The 18,284-nt window shown below is 31.9% G+C and overlaps 1 protein-coding gene across 1 annotated transcript in view; it reads left to right on the forward strand.

Moving 5' to 3' along the window:
- LOC139491977 (aldehyde dehydrogenase family 16 member A1-like) overlaps window positions 1–14,151 on the forward strand; it is a 24,333-nt gene extending 10,182 nt beyond the window's left edge. The window contains exons 7-14 of the mRNA XM_071279965.1: window positions 1,018–1,215; window positions 4,681–4,776; window positions 5,444–5,686; window positions 7,256–7,410; window positions 9,235–9,402; window positions 9,960–10,164; window positions 10,558–10,743; window positions 11,877–14,151. Of these exons, the coding sequence (XP_071136066.1) occupies window positions 1,018–1,215; window positions 4,681–4,776; window positions 5,444–5,686; window positions 7,256–7,410; window positions 9,235–9,402; window positions 9,960–10,164; window positions 10,558–10,743; window positions 11,877–12,176 (1,551 nt within the window). The 3' untranslated portion in view covers window positions 12,177–14,151. The remainder of the gene's footprint in view (window positions 1–1,017; window positions 1,216–4,680; window positions 4,777–5,443; window positions 5,687–7,255; window positions 7,411–9,234; window positions 9,403–9,959; window positions 10,165–10,557; window positions 10,744–11,876) is intronic.
- The last annotated feature ends 4,133 nt before the right edge of the window (window positions 14,152–18,284 follow it).

Raw genomic sequence — 18,284 nt, forward strand, 5'->3', positions numbered from 1 at the left:
CAAGTTGTTTTGAAGTTACGGACAGCCTAAGTGTTTTTTAAAATCGTGCTGTGATCGTTTATTTTGTAGAATTTAATCACCTTTCCAGTTTTGGGGTTTCCCTAAACGATTAATACAACTTTTAAATTCAGTTGCTTAATTGATGCATTCGTGGTATTGTTATTCTATAGAAGAAAAGTATCTAACCGACGGAAGGTGGCTCCATCTTGGGCTGTGGGGTAACTTAAGTTACCCACAGCCGTTTAAGCACAGTGGTTATTGCTCCAATGGGGGTTTCAAAAAGTGGGGGGTGGGGATTTTTTGTTTACCCTTTTTAAAGGGATTCCTTTTTTTTCAAAATTTTTCAAATTTCAAATTTTGAAAAGTTTCAAGAAGAAATATTCAATTGCACAGTATTGTGCAATAGATTTGTTAGATCTTTGACCACATTAATTTTGTGACAAAAACTCATATTATGTAAAAAATTTGATCAAAATCCAAATTTAGACAGTATCAAGCTTGAATATTGTGACCAAATTTGCCCCCACTGTTCAGGGTACGACCACTGGGGTCGTATATAGCTGCGCCCTGCGGAGCACCTGGTTGGTTATTATCTTGAATATCATTATAGATAGAGATAAACTGTAAACAGCAATGATGTTCAGCAAAGTAAGATCTACAAATAAGTCAACATGACCAAAATGATCAGTTGACCCCTTAAGGAGTTATTGCCCTTTATAGACAATTTTTAACAATTTTCATTAATTTGGTTAATTTTTGTAAATTTTTACAAAACATTCTCCTTTGTAACTAAAGTGCCAAGTTTATTATAGATAGAGAAAATTGTAAGTAGCAAGAATTTCAGTAAAGTAAGATCTACAAACACATCACCATCACCAAAACACAATTTTGTCATGAATCCATATGTGTCTTTTGTTTGATATATACATAGACCAAGGTGAGCGACACATGCTCTTAAGAGCCTCTAGTTAATTGAAATTAAAAAAAATAAATTATTTCCATGTTTATTAACTACAGGTCTGCAGTGCTGGATCTAGATTACTTGTACAAGAAGGCATCCATGACAAACTGGTGGACAAACTGAAAGAGAGGTTGACCCACTTTAGAGTAGGTGATAGTTTAGACAAGACAGTGGATATGGGAGCTATTGTTGATGAATCTCAGAGAAAATCAATTGAAGAATATGTGGAATCTGCTAGACAAGAAGGAGCAGAGGTAGGGTAGTAGAAAGTACAAAGGTGATTTTAGGAAACAGTAAATCTGTTAACTTAAAGTAGATACAGTTGTCAAAACATAATCAAACTATGCAGACGATAACTAGTTTGTTAATTGACTCACTTATTTAAGAAAATATCTTTGAAAACTATATGTTTGTGATGGTAAACATTTCATCTATTTACTGCAATTTCTGAACATTTTTATTATTGCAAAAATTGCAATGAGTTTATTATTTGTGTCACAAAAATATTAAAATTTCATTTATATTTTTGGTAGCAATATATTGCCTTTTATACTTTAATTAAACTTGCATATTAATGATATATGAGTCGACTGCAGGGCTTCCAAAAAATATTTGAGCCAGCCGGACATTTTATATCTGATCCCGATTTTAATCGCTTAAGACTTAGTCACAAAAGGCAATTATGGTAATCAGATGGCCATTCCAATGATTGACATTACATTAAAAAAAAAAAAAAAAAAACGATTTTAAACTTTACTTTGATATGCTTTCGGATGTAAACTGTTAAATTGGCAGTGCATCATTCAAATTGTGCACATCAGCATGCTCATATCTGCCTTAGACTCTGTATTGCAAAATGACACTGTCAAAAACTCTACTTTCGTTTTTAAAATCACTTTTTTTGTAAAAACCGGATGTTGACTTGACAATGGTAAAACATGGACCATAAACGGATATGTAAAATCCGTGTAAGTTACAAAGCATGACTGAGTGAAGAAGCTCTTTCCACGCTATTTCTTTAACAAAATTCCTGAAATGAACGTTAGATACAGGTATCAATGTTAATTTTAGCATTTTTAAAGAAATGTAGGATGCATAATTAAATTTCCCACCTGTGCACATGCGCACATGTGTTCTAGTTCATACAACGTAGTTCTGACGATTTTTCATTTAAAACCTTTTTAAATTTTTCCTCAAATCATGTTGATAAACTAATTTCTTATAATTTTTTGGACTAAATCAATTAGATACAAACTGCTGAAATGTAAGAAAATAATGGGAATAGACCGATCAATTTATACAATGTCCGGTATTGAAAACAGTTCACCTGTCACCTGAACAGGTAGATTTCAACTGTCCAATAACTAATTAGCCTTGATTAAAATTAGAAAGTATTGAAGTAGGAGTTGTTTTGATAGTAATTAATCATCATGTCACTTTTATGACCGGAAATGTGTGGATATTATAAAGGCAAAAGGTTGGGTCAAAAAGATCGTGAATTATGTTAAAATGACCGAAAAATCCTTGAAAACTAAAAGCATATGACCGTTTCCTGCTTTGCCCAGCCGGACTTTTACCGGACATATTACAAATGACCGGAATATATGACCGTTTTGGAAGCCCTGGTCGACTGTCCAACAATGACAATAATAAATTCATGCAATAATTTGTGATTTTTTTTCACTCAAATGTGTTTATCACTCATATGTTAGGAGTAAAGGCTAAATATAACTCAGCTTATCCTTAATCAGTGGGCAGTGTTCTGATCTTTGTTCGGGTGGTTTGACAAATTCCCTTTTCCATTCACAATTTTATAATGTACTCTTATTGCTGCCTGCTTAACAAGATAAATTAGTTTATCCTGCAATTGGATGTTCTACTATACAGATACAGCCCTACTAATATATCGCTATGCTGTATCTGTATACTATACAGATATCGCTTTAAAGCTCCGCCCACTGCCGGACTGAGTATTGTATGAACCTGCATGACCTCAGAATGTGTATTGCAGTTGCATTCCAATGACGTATTCATTGCGAATTAACGATTAATTTTATACGATCTGTTTGTTTTCAAACGTATCTTTAGAGCAATAAGAATCACACCAATTTGCTGATAACATACACACATGAACAGTCTTTTCTACGGTGACAACTATCGATGTCAAAACTTGAATGTGTATTGATCATTGATTGTGTAACAAAAACAACCATGTTAATTTCAGCATGCATGTTTAGTGAATGTCGAGTCTGAAGCTTAGGATAACTCATACACTCCTGTTTCAAATTGGACAATGTTTTGTTATTTGTTTTACTGTTGAAATTAGTTGTTATGTTAAAATAGATAATTATTCCCGTTGAGTGATATATTATTGTTGACCATTCGAGATTCTTTTTTTGCGAACCCGTCTTCAGCTGAATGTGTGATTACTGAATCATATTACTACACGGGTCTCAGGGGATTTCAAATCGAAAATAAATTCAAAACTTGGTTTTTTTTAGTCTTTCAAAACACAAATAACATATAGAATTAATTGCAGGATAAAGACAATAACTGTTTAGTGTCTTTAAATATCAGCTGTATTTGTACTCGGCTCGAAACAGGTGTAGTAGCTCGCTAAAAGCTCGCATACACCTTGTTTCCTAGCCTCGTACAAATACAGCTGATATTTAAAGACACTAAACAGTTATTGTCTATTTAAATTACTCTGAAAGTTGAATACTTGAAAATTTCTCAAGGGAGTCTGTAACTAGTTAAAATGAAAAGTCAAGTTAACTGTTTAAATCTGACATGACCTACAGAGTGAACCTAAATATCTTTAAGTTTGCATAAACTTAAAATTCAACACACGTCATATTAAAAGTACATGTAATTTTGAAGGATTAAGAGATTATTTCTCCCAGAACAAACATAAGCCAGGGATCGGCTGGTCATAACTTCAATAACTTTAATAACATACATGACATAATAATTTAAAAGTAGCATGCTTTTAATTACAGATATTTAAGATTGATCATTTAAGCGTATTTATTAACATTTACATAACCTCACATAATGGCATAAACACATCACATGTTAGATCTTTTCTAGATTCGAGTCACATGTCCTTACATTTGTCATGTGATTTCATTAAAGAGGTATCAATACAAACGATAAAAAAACTAAGATATGATTTTTTTTGTGTTCAATCATCAATGAAAGTAGTGAATTGATAATTTGCTTTTAGCAGCCAATTTTGTTCAAAATTGCCAAAAATGAGCTGAGAATTATTACAGACGAATTATTCACTTGCAAGTGAATAATTCAACCTTATTCCATCTGTATTCATGCAACCTTCAATTTTACCCATCAGCTATTAAAAAGGAAAAGAATGTCAACATTGAAAGTGAAACAAGGATTAACCATTTGGTTGCTTGGTTCAATTTAAAACATATCATTTTTATACAGGTAAAAAAGATGATAAATATAGTTTTACAATACAAAATAAAATAGGCCTAGAAAAATCAAATTGCATGTGGTTTCTATCTATTTTTATGTATATGTATGTTGATATCAGGATATATAACCATCTGCAGTTTTCAGAGGTCAATTTGATGGTTAGTTAGATGTCGTCTAGACCCCATTACACATGATGAAATATTCATACATTTTATTGCGCCACATTATTGAATTTCAAAGCTAATGCCCCTTTATAACAAATCACATGATTTCTCTTACAGATATTCCAGATTTCAGCTATACCAAAGAAAGGTTGTTTCTATCCTCCCACTATAATCACCAATGTACAGACAGTATCTAGAGTGGTTGTTGAGGAGGTGAGGTTTATAATTTATTATTTATATTCTTAAATTATCCTAGTTCACTTCCACCTCATATGGTCAACAATTCTTAGTTTAAATTAAATTTTGAATTGGAATATAATAAATTTGAGGAAAGTTTAAAACTGAGATTCATTTTAAATATAATATTGAACACTTTTACGACATAAAAATATTGCCTGAAATAACACATTTGATAAAAGTGCAAATATTGTCAAAAAAACTAGTTTTACTTACTTTTTATGTGAAATTATGGCTATTTCTGAAAGAATTGAATTCAGGAACCATTGGCCATTTTAAATACCAATGCAATAAAAATGTTATTGTTTCTTAGGGTTTTCATACCAGAAATTTAAGATATCGTATATAATATTTAATTGCAATACCTACTTATACTTACTACTCCATAAATAAGAATATGTGATATGATTGCCAATGAGACAACTCTCCACAAGTGACCAAAAAAGTACGACCTTCAACAATTAGTAAAACCCATACTGCATAGTCGGTTATAACAGGCCCCAAAATGACAACACTGTTCATTAATGAAATACTTCAAAGTGGTGAAAACAAACTTTTTTTGGTGTTCCTTAGTAGTTGTCTCATTTATATATTATCCCCTTATATTTCTCTACTAGTATCTTGATTCTTGTTCTTATTGTAGATATTTGGTCCAGTATTGGTTGTTTTAAAATTCAGGACAGCTAAGGAAGCTATTGCCCTATCTAACAACACTATCTATGGACTTGGAGGTAGTGTTTGGACAGAGAATATACCATTAGCTCTGGAGGCGGCACTCAGTATCAAGGCTGGCACCGTATGGATCAACTGCCACAATCTGTTTGATTCTGCAGCTGGCTTTGGTGGCTACAAACAGAGTGGCTATGGTAGAGATGGTGGCAAAGAGGTATGGTTTATTATAGCTGGTTGATGGCTTCGATGTAACTTTTCAAAAATATTATTTTTGGTAACATAACATGATTGTTGAAATACTATTTTTTTTTAATTCTTTAAAAATGCAATATTTGATGACCTTCTTGAGTAGAAAAATAACACAAATAGAAATTGTTGTGATTTGTAGAACTTGGACCTTTCCTTATTCAACAACATGAAGTAAATGTAAAATTGCAAACAAATATTGCTGAGAAATGGGCTACAAAAGGCTAAAAGCAAAATATAGTATCCCCCAAAATATAAAGTTAATTTAAGAAATCTGATGTTCAGTGGTTGTCGTCCGTTAATGTGGTTCATAACTGTTTCTTGCTTCTTGTTTTTGTATAGATTAGACCGTTTGTTTTACTGTTTGAATGGTTTTGCACTAGTGTTTTTTCATGTTTTTTGGGCCTTTATAGCTTGCTGTTCAGTGTGAGCCTGTGCTCAGTGTTGAAAACAGTACCTTGACCTATAATGGTTTACTTTTATAAATTGTGACTTGGATGGAGAGTTGTCTCATTGGCACTCATACCACATCATCTAAGAATTTATTAACAGATTGGATTCATTGATTTTGGTTTTAACTTATTTGTCTCACAATGAGGTAGTTTTGTTTTTCATTTATAGTCAAAAGATATTGACTTGCAATTGGGAGTTACGAAACATTTACACTATGATTTGAAGATCTCCATTCTCTATGTGGGAATTTCGATTTCTTCATTTATATTTACAAAATGTCTAGTATTAGATAAATTTTCAAAAGACATACTTTTCTTGGGTGTGTGATTAATACCTTTATGAAAGACAGCCAATATTTTGAGCACTCCAGTAGTGTTTGTTTAAAATTGATTTAGCATGTTCATATTTATGATGGTCAATGTTTTACAGCTACATTATACCCCGCTTTAAAAAAGTGGGGGTATACTGTTTTACCTCTGTCTGTATGTCCATCAGTCAGTCCGTCCGTCAGTCATTGTCTGTCCTTCTGTTCCATGAATATTTTTCGTCAAATTTTTCTCAGGAACTACAATACAAGGATTTCTGAAATTTCGTTTCAGGGTTAAAGTAAGTCAGCTTTATCGGGTGATGTGTTTTCAGATTCATCACTCAACAACTTCCTGTTTACCGAAAACTTGTATTATTTTACATGAGATAGCCAAGTATAAAATTTTCGTCACATCTTTATCAGGAACTGCAATACAAATATTTCTGAAATTTGGTTTTAGGGTTTATATAAGTCAGCTATACTGTGCGATGCATTTTTAGATTCATCACTCAACAACTTCCTATTTACCGAAATATTTGGGTGGGATAACATCAGTCAGTATCTCACATTTTCACTTGTTTTAACTTTCATCACTGTTGGCCAATGGGTTGCTGTCTTCTTTATTTTGATGAATTTGTGATATTGATTATAATTGTCATGAAGTCATCATTACAGTTAATTTTAATATATTAATTGATATGATGACAAAAGTAAACAATTTATGACTAGATTTTCTTTTTAGAGATACAGTATGTCAGTACTATAATTCTTTTACAGGGACTATTTGAGTATGTCAGACCATCCTGGGAAAAGAGGCCTAGACCGGAACCTGTGCAGTTGGACCTAAAAGCTTTTGGACAGATAGTTCAGGCTAGACCAACTATAGGAAACAACCAGAAAAATGAGATATCTGCAGATGGTAAACTGCCAGGGTAAGTTAAAAGAAGGATTTTAGTCTTGTCATATACAGTTGATTCCACTTAATTGCATACCGCTTAATAGCATAATTCGGTTAATTGCATAGTTTTCTCCTGCACAAAACCATTTCCCATTCATGTAATGTTAAATTGTCCGGTTATATGCATAGCTCTACAAGTGGCCTTTCGGTTTATTGCATAGAAAATTATTGCCGTCTAGATATGCTTAAGTAGTTAAAACTGACGAGATTTCTGACCGGAAATGGCAATTTGGTAAGTATAATTTTCTTGAATGCATTCTTATTTTCGTTATTATTTCATATTTACTTTTGTGTAATCTAAATAAAGTTTTAGAACAGTTTCTTTCGTGTTTATATTATGAATTTGATTTTAAAATAAACCTTGATGTCTGCACAGGTAAAGTTTCCCATGTTCTATTTTAAGCCTCGAGGTCATAAACATGTCAAACAGATATTGTTGTAAAAACACTGACCATTCTATCTCAAAGTGTGTTGAAAATTTATTGGATTTAAACAATTGTTCATAGATTACATTTGGGGTTAATTTTAAAAACAATAACTCCTGCTAAATTAGTCTAATTATCGATCATAACTCTATTAATTGGGCTTGGGGTGATCTGTATTAATGTTAAATATTATAGGGCATTTATCAATGGTTAAAGAATTTTATACATCACTCATTTATTTTTAATGTTTTATGAAAAGAGCATTTACTTTTAATTATTATATTTTCTCACTTTCAACACTTGTTTCCAGTAAATAACCCGTACATGGCCCCATTACTGCTTTGTATATACGAAACTAACGAGGTGTTTCTTCACTGTCCAACTGCATATCAAAGGCAATTCATTACACATCTATTGTTAAAATAATTATAAATTGTGAAGTATTGTTTAAAAGTTTATTTTAATCAAAGCCTAACAATGTACATATGGGTCATAGAAACAAATCTATTTTTAGAACAGTTTATTTTCGTATCCCAGGTAAAGGAAAGTCGGAACGCAAATAAACTAAACTAAAACAAAATGTGTTTGTAATCTTTATTTAAAGAAACAAAATAAAATAACACATATGACACTAGACAGATAATTTTTATTAGAATAAATCAACATTCATTGTTGTATATGGATTACAGATGTTCATCTTTCTTCATGGATTTCTTTTACTGATCTGTTTTATCGATGTTATTTGACTCTGTCATTTGGCATTTCGGATATAAGCATACTCCACTTTATTGCATAATTTTGTCTGACAAATAGGCCATGCAAATAACCGGAATCTACTGTACAAGCAAGGTGAAAGATACCAAAGGCATATTCAAACTCTTAAGTCGAAAACAAATTGACAATGCCATGGTAAAACAAAAGACAAACAACAGTGCACAAGACATAACAATATAACTGAAGACTGAATAACGAAAACCAATCATAACAAATTATATAAATAAATTTTTTTTTTTATAGAAGTATGTCCAGGATGTATTGCTATAGTTAAAGCATAGTTCTGTACATGTCTGATCTTCTTTCAATTTAGATTTTAATGGCGTTATGATTTAATATAAGAACCATATACAGTTAACAACATTAATGCAGGCATTTATTTGAGCAAAACTAAACTGATTAAAATGAATTAAAAAAAATAACACAGAACCACTTTCTGTCGCTGGTAAATATCAATAGTAAATATTGAAAACAGTGGTTTTTAAATTTTTGTTATGTTTTAAAATTACATTTTTCACAATAATATTTTAGTTTTTGAAACAATATGTTTTAATCATATTTATTTTTATTAGACTTTATTCACTTTGTACTTTTGACAGAATTGACAGAACATTTAAGATGTACTATGGTGGAAAACAAGCTAGACCAGATGCTCCCTATGCCAGACCTGTGGTGAGCCCCAATGGTACTGTTATTGCCCATGTTGGTGAGGGTACCAGAAAGGATGTCAGGAATGCAGTAGAGGCTGCACATGCTGCCTCTGCAGGGTAGGTAACCCTCATTGGGCCCGTGATACTGATATAGTTTTTAAGTCCCATCAAGGAGCCCTATTGGTACTAGTATAGCCCATGTTTATTAGGGTAATAGAAAGGATGTAATGTGGAGTCCTAATAGTAAGCCCACCAAATCATACTGTAACACACCTTTTCAAGAAGGTTGTGTAATCTCTGTAGTGACTTGGTATTTTGATGCCTTATATCTGGTACATAAAGTATTCCCTCTGGCTGGTCCTGGTGGTATTATTTTAGGCAAGCTCATAAGGTCACTTTACTGAAAATAGTATTCAGTAATAGTAGACACAAAATATTTCTTCAATAGAGCTTACCAACAAAAGAAAATATACACACAATCAATGTTTTGTACCCTCAAATGTAAAATTAAGTCTTAAGCACTAAAAATGTGAATGCCAAAACACTTCAAAGATTCATGGATCCATCTTAAAGGAAATAAGCCATATGATTGGAGTAAGTTTTTGTTATAAATCCTACAGTAGCTTTGTTATATGTTAGATGATATCTAAATTTAGATTATTATTTTTAAACAGCTGGGGAAAGAGAGCAGCTCACAACAGAGCACAGATAGTTTACTACATGGCTGAGAACCTTGAGTTACGACGAGATGAAGTGGCTAACAGGATACATCAGATGACAGGAAGGTCCATGGATGATTGTAAGACTGAGGTGGACCTGTCAGTACAGAGATTGTTCCACTGGGGTGCATATTGCGATAAATATGGAGGCACTGTGCAGGTTGGTGTCTCTCCGACACATATCCTTTATACAAGTACCAAATGTCGAACTGTCATGAATCCACTGTATTCTTATTGCAGCTCTTTATTATACATGGTTGTTATGTCATAATTTCTTGTTATACAAATGGAAATGTAATTTGATGTTGTATTCAAATTCTAACTTAGCAAGCAATACACTGTTTAAGAAAAAATTAACATGCAACTTGAAAAAAAGATATGAATAGACAAAAGACTATTTTTTGTGGGGTGGGTCTAACAAGGTGCACAAATAGAGAAAACTTGTTAAGTTTCTGTATCAGTAGTCAAGTGCGATTACTCATTACGAAAGATAACCAGATCTTTGTTTTAGAAGCACACCAATTTATAATATTTTCTGTTTTCTATTTGACAGGAGACTACATTGTATGGTTGTACAGTAAAAGTCCATGAACCTATGGGTGTGATTGGTATTGCCTGTCCAGATGAATATCCCTTGTTAGGTTTTGTGTCACTGTTTGCTCCGGCTGTTATTAGAGGGAATGCCATTGTTATTGTTCCAAGTGAGAAATACCCACTGTCAGCTTTAGATCTGTACCAGGTAAGAATGGTGGTCCTGTTTGATTTTTCTAAAATCCTCTGTAAGAGCTGTTCCAAAAAAATACTATGCCCCCTCCCAGTAAGATGTCCAATGTTAGCCAATCATTAAAGAGATAAACTCAATAAATTCTGAATTAACAGTATTACTCCAAATTCCGTCAATCCTTACAATGCAGATTATGACAATTAGTAGCCAAAAGATAATTATGAGACATCGTTAAGACTTTTGTTAGAAAACATAGCAGGAAAAACTATAGTAAAAACCACAATTATAATAAATATATTCTAAAATGAATGCATGAATAAATTATTATATATAAAAAAAAAAAAGAAATTGGGAGACAGCATCTAACCATGAAAAGTCATATCATGAATAAACATTGAAAAATGGCCAAATATTTACCTCAAACAAGGGGTACATTTTACTACATCAGTATGGTATAACTCTCTTCAATCACTTTAAAATTAGTGGTAGTTTCATATTTATTTGCAAAAATCCTTTGAAACACTAAAAATTTAACTATTTTCAATTGGAAAAGCTTTCACTATGTTTCTCCATCTTGTTAGCACTGCAATATACAAGTTTACATATTTCAGTAGGTCAAGGTGATTGACCTGTTTCCTGTTATCTATGCTATTAAACGAGAAGACCTCATTTTGTGTGTCACTTCTCTTCCTTTCGCAATAAATTAATCATCATGCCTCTGTGACCTAAAGGTACCTTGCATAGTAGCATTTGTCATCCATTCTTATGACTACTCAGTTAAGGTTGTTTTAAGAGAAAAACGAAAAAAAAGGCATCTGGATATTGTTTCTTTCATCAGACTGACTTTTTTAAGTCATAGACAAGACTTCCGATTTAAACATAATTTTGATAATTTCTCGGTTACATATACGATAATATATAGAGACTCTCCATGTAATATAGCAGTTATCGCCATGGAGAAGAAACTTGGAATTAATAGTTAATACACCTTATTTATAATAAACGTATGTTCATAGTATACAGAAACACGAAAATCATGGAATTTGACAGAAAAATAAAAAAATAACGGACAGCAAGCTATAAACAGGCCAAAAAATTACAATATTTTCTAAAGTTATTGATTTTTTTTTATGTTTGATATATTATAGGTATTTGACACATCAGACCTTCCAGGAGGTGTGGTCAACATTCTGACTGGAGATCGTAACCACCTGTCTAAATATCTTTCTGAACACCAGGATATCCAGTCCATGTGGTACTTTGGTACGGCAGAGGGGTCCAAATTTGTGGAATATATGTCTGCCGAGAATGTGAAGAGGACGTGGGTGAATTATGGACTTGCCAGAGATTGGACAGACCCAGAACAAGGACAGGGAGAGGAGTTCCTGTATCAATCAATACAATGTAAAAATATCTGGATTCCAATGGGGGATATCTTTGCTAATTAAAGAAAAAATGAGAGAGAGATCTTGAGTGAACTAATATATGACAGTTATGTCCTGTAATTTTGTTTTTGGAAAAGATCTGTTCACTTCATTGAATTTAACATTAATGTAGATCTGGAATTATGTACATAAGGGAATAAGTACAGGTCAGAGTAGATACATCCTCAAATAGTTTCAGTATTGTTCAAATTTTTAATTTTAAGTCATGTGTTTTAAGAATGTTAACGTTTAGACATGTAAACCGTCCAAAGTTACATTTTAGCTGGAGTAGATAGCTTAATTACTTCATTTCTGATAATATAGCTTAAGTCATACATAGAAATGGTTGTGATTAGCTTTACAAAGGTTTGATGTATATTAAAAGGAGAAGATATAATCGGCTACATTCTGATTCCTGGAACATTCAAAAATCATAAATTATCTAAAGTTTATCTAATAACATACTCTAAACAAAATAATTTATTGTTCAAACCATATTTGGATTAAGTTCTTTATAGCCAACTTCAGGTTTATTTATTTTCACAATCTTATATATTATGGATTAAATATTTACTAAAAATATCTTATGACTTTCAGATTTTTTTACTGAAAATGTTTTTTTTACTGAGGTAACCTATACTCTTGAAGTTTAAAGGATGCTTAAATTTTTTGACTTTTATATATTATTTTGTATGGTTTACCTAAAAAATCTAGTCTTCCATTCATTTATTTTACAAATGTATATAGTTCAAAAGAAGGGTGGGTGATTCATGTATATTTTAATACTAGATTAACTGCCAGCATTAAATAGTGTATTAGTGGTGCTTGTTGTATTTTGAAATATACCATTTGATAGCAATTATAAAAAGATTAGAAGATTCCAGTGAAATCCTGGAACAATTGTGTTATGATAAAATATGCCTTAATCTTCATGGTTAGATATTAAAGTAAAAAGCCTGAACATGAACTTTAGTAATGTTTTTATATTGTTTCGAGTTATTAGCATTTTAAAATATATTACCATATATCCCTTTTATGATATGCATGACAATCTTTTATCAAATGGTTTTGGTTTATGGGGTATGCATCTATAGGACATATCTTATGGGAATGGTTATTTTGATATAAATGCTTTATACATACATTTGTGACAAATTTGATTTAGGTAAGCAGTGCTTGTTTGTACAAATGTATCAACATTTAAGTAAAATGTTATTATAGTATCACTTAAATTGATTTTTGAAGGCAGCTCTTTGAACTTAATATACAATCAGATAATCATGCTTTAGAAATGTATTTTAGTAAGTTTTCCTATATGATGATTTTCAGTGGGGATGTCTGAAAAAAATGCATAAGTTTTGGACTTTACAGCCCTACTCTAAATGTATTTGAAACAATCCAATAATTATGTTTTGATTTTAAACTATCTCCAGTTGTCCAGAAAACGAATAGTAACACAAACTTTATTGATTTTATCATTGATGACTTTATATACTGCACGATTTTCATTGATTGCATTACAAATACAATTTACCTGTATTTGCTACTATGTATATAATAGTTGCATTATACATATGTTTAGTAATTCCAATACTGATTAATAAGTGACATTTATATATAAAATTGTATTGCTTCCTGACACTTGTTCCTGTGTGTTACACTTTTAATGTGTAGTGTTACTGTGTTTGTACTTATTTTTCCGTGTAATTACTCCGTCAGGATGTTGTGAAAAATGAATGCTGATATAGATTGTTGTTGTTGCATAATAGCTGTAGACAAATTTTTGTAGATCATAAACTTTTTTTTATGCACAAATTCAGGGAAAGCATTGTAAAAGAGACAAATGTGTTTGTTTTGAAGTTAAAATTATGTTATTTTGAATCTCACTTTATAGTTTTGTATAATAAGAATTCATTACCGTATACTTTTTGTTTATAGTGCTAAACTGTTTGTTTTATATAATAATCAAGAACTAAAATAAAACTGTTGATTGTTGATACATGTATTGTATTCTTTGTCTTGTGTTTTTTTTATTCTACATTGGCTAGAGATATAAGGAGAGGGTTCAGATCTCACAAAACATGTTTAACCCTGTCACATTTTTGCGCCTGTCTGAATTCAGGAGCCTATGGCCTTATATGCTGTTTAATTTTGGTTAATTAATATGTTTCAGAGTTTATTGCGACATTCAGTTTCACTGAACTAGTGCACATGTTAGTTTATTGGCAAGCTGAAGCCTGCCATTTTCTTGCTGTGTTGAAGACCAATGGGTAGCCTTAAACTGTTTTTCTGCTCTTTGTCGGGTTGTTGTCTAGCTCTTCAACACATTCCCTGTTTCCATTCTCAATTTTATTGTCTCACTTGACGAATGCTGTTTCTGGCGTCAGCGGAGGCCTCAACAATGTATTAGATAGTGATTAGGTCTAGTTTATGGTGAACCACTAGTGGTAAGTCAAAGATATTTGGTAGGCTGTTGTATTAGTATTGGCACATCTCATTTGCATGTAGATTATTTGGCCCTGTCCACTCAGTCATGGTTTATTGACTTTGCAACTTTTGCTTAGTTTTCATGTATTAGTTTGTGATTAGGTCAGTTTATGAAGAACCACAAGTGGTAAGTTATTGATAATTGGTATGCAGTTGAATAAGCATTGGCACATTTCATTTCCATGGTTTATTGACTTTGAAATTTTGCTTAATTTACATGTATTAGTTAGGGTGTTTAGGTTTGTTTAAAGGGAACTACTTATGATAAGTCAATGGTATTTAGTTTGCAGTTGTATTAGCATTGGCACATCTCATTTCCATTGAGATTGTTTAGCCATGTACCTTCAGTCATGGTTCATTGATATTTTTAACATTTGCATTATTGAAATTACAAACAAGCTCAACATATCTCTGTGATAACAGTTTATTTGATTGCTAGTGTAATTTTCAATAATGCAAGTGTACAAAATTTCCAACTGTTTAAAAAAAAAAATGCAGTTTTTCCCCTCCTTTTTAAATGCCCAGGACATATTCAACTGTTTAAGTAGAGACAAAATGATGAAGACAGAAGCAGGTCTAGTAATCCCTTGACCTGTCTCACTTTTTGCTTTTCTGTCAAATTTTTCTTGGCTCTATGAAAGGGAATCATTTAATATTTAGTCTGATAATGTTAAGTTGTACCCAGTAAGCAATTTAAACATCTAACTTGTAGCAAATTCCTTTTTACTAATATTTTGAAATTTTACAACACTCACTGCACAAGAAAATTTTATTCAAACTTTTCTTGGCTACTTTTGAAGTAAATGATTTCAATATTTGGTTTGGGAGTGACCAGTTATGCTCAGATATTATACATGTTACATCAGTTAGTTGCATGCAGTTATGCAGCAAAAGAACATGGATAAGGAAGTTGTTTTCATTTTAAGAACATGTTCCAATTGTCATATACAAGTCAACAACACTTTTGGTAGGGTTTGTAGTTGGCCTGTTCCAAGGCAAAATTTCTGACCCATAATCATTCAAACATGGCCTTATTTATTCTCAGCCACCATTCATGTTCAATTGCTTTACAAAGCATACCAAATTGATTGACTCTCACCCTTAATGTGCATGAAATATTTGCCACTGGACATTTTTTCATTGAAAAAAGTAAATCTTTTGTCCTATATTTTAAACTTTTAACAATTATGACTGGAAGATTTTGATTTTTATAAAGTTGCTAGAAACAGGGCAAATGAGAACGTTCGAAAAGCAAAAAAGGAATATGAGAAGTTAGTGGCAAAACATTTTTGGACATATGTCAAAAGTAAAGTGAAATCAAAATCAGCAGTATCAAACCTCATGAAACCAAATGGGAACTTAACTACTTCCGACAAGGAAAAAGCGACTGTATTAAATGACTTTTTTACCAGTGTATTTACTGCTGAAAATCCAAATAATATACCTAATATTGAAGAGAGAAATTTTGAATCATCTTTAGACCACTTTGTGATCAATCAAGATACAGTTGAAAAATATCTACTTTTATTAAATGGAAGCAAGTCTATGGGTCCAGATAATATTCATCCGTTAATAGTAAAGAGTATGGCAAATACATTTTCAAAACCTTTGACTTTGATATTTCAAAAGCCCATTGACACTGGAAAAATTCCAAAAGAATGGAAAGATGCTAGAGTTACCCCACTTTTTAAGAATAAAGGTAGTAAACTGGATGCGGGAAATTACAGACCGGTCAGTCTAACTTCAATTGTTTGTAAAACTTTGGAAAAGGTTATACGGAAGGAAATGATTGATCATTTAATAACCAATAATTTGTTATCAGACTCACAGTTTGGTTTTCGCTCTGGAAGATCATGTATATTACAATTACTTGATGTCATGGAAGACTGGTCATTATATATGGATAATAATATATCCTGGGACACATTATATCTCGATTTTGCCAAAGCTTTCGATAAAGTGCCACATAAAAGATTAGTAAAGAAACTGTATTCATACGGTATTCGTGGATCTATATTAGAATGGATAACTGACTTTTTAACTGGACGTCGACAACAAGTTGCGGTGAAAGGGGAAAAATCTGAATGGCAAAATGTAATTAGTGGAGTGCCCCAAGGCAGTGTACTTGGACCTGTTCTTTTCATTATATTCATAAATGATTTACCAGATGTTGTGGAGTCTATAGTAAAAATTTTCGCAGACGATACTAAAATTTATGCACCTACTTCTAAATCTGATGTCTTACAGAATGATCTAGATGCCCTCTACAATTGGTCCAAGTTATGGGACATGAAATTTAATGTGAACAAATGTAAACAAATCCATTATGGAAGAAATAATCCTGAAAATGTTTATACCATGAACAATATTGATATCATTAAAGATGAACAAGAAAAGGATCTTGGAATTATTTTTCAAAATGATCTTAAATTTTCTCAACATATATCAAGTAAAATAAATAAAGCCAATAGTATACTTGGGCTGATTAACCGAACTTTTATCTTTAAAGATCAATATACATTTTTAAGACTATACGTTGCGTTGGTACGACCACACGTGGAATATGGAAATACAATATGGTATCCGCATTTAAAGAAAGATATTAATGCTGTAGAAAAAGTGCAGATGAGAGCAACTAAATTAATTCCTGATATACGACATTTAAGCTATGAAGAAAGATTAAAAGTACTTAAACTACCGTCCCTAACTCACAGAAGGCGAAGAGGTGATATGATACAAACTTTCAAAATATTAAAAGGAATCGAAGATATATCTTATGAAAGATTTTTTACTGTCATCAGTACAAATACCCGTGGGCATAATTGGAAATTAGCAAAACCTAGATGTAACACTTCTTTTCGATTAAGACATTTCTCACAACGAATTATTAATGATTGGAATAACCTACCAGTTGAAGTTATTTCATCAAAAACTGTGGAAGCCTTTAAAATTAGTATAGACCGTCATTGGGAATCAGTCATGTATCAGTTAAGAAATTGATGAGGACACAAATAGTTTTCTATATAACTTTTTAATTGTGTGAAATATTGCACCAAATCATGCAGGATTGATGATTGTATCAGTTTTGAAAGTGTACCAAAATAGGGTGGGCTAAAAAGGATAGGATCCTTCCATATGAGCCCCACAACGATCTTACAGATCTTACAGGTAAGGAACAACGGATAGGGATTACCATTCTACAAACAAACTCCAGTTAATATTTCATAAGTTCTGTAGACACCATCCCCATGTAATTGATTATTATAGGGCTCCTGTGTCATTTACATCCACTTCATTTGAACTCTGGTGGATAGTTGTCTCATTGGCAATCATACTGGTGACATATCCTTATTTTTATAACAAGACATTTTAACTTTGTATTTTATACATTGTGTTATTATTTTCTATATGACCTTTAACTGGTTTTGTCACATTTCTGGATACAACACATGTTATAGTGTTTTGTACACTATACTTGATTTGATACACAAAACTGAATTTTTCACACGTTCCACAGATGTGACACTTTTTCATGTAAATGATTGTCACACTGTAAATGATTGTCACACTCAACCCTAGAAATGACACATATTCTTGTGTGTTACACATGTTACTGGAACAGAGCAATATTACTGAATGTAACAT

Source organism: Mytilus edulis, chromosome 10 (genome assembly GCF_963676685.1).
Source record: "Mytilus edulis chromosome 10, xbMytEdul2.2, whole genome shotgun sequence".
In the NCBI taxonomy this organism is placed as follows: Eukaryota; Metazoa; Mollusca; class Bivalvia; order Mytilida; family Mytilidae; genus Mytilus; species Mytilus edulis.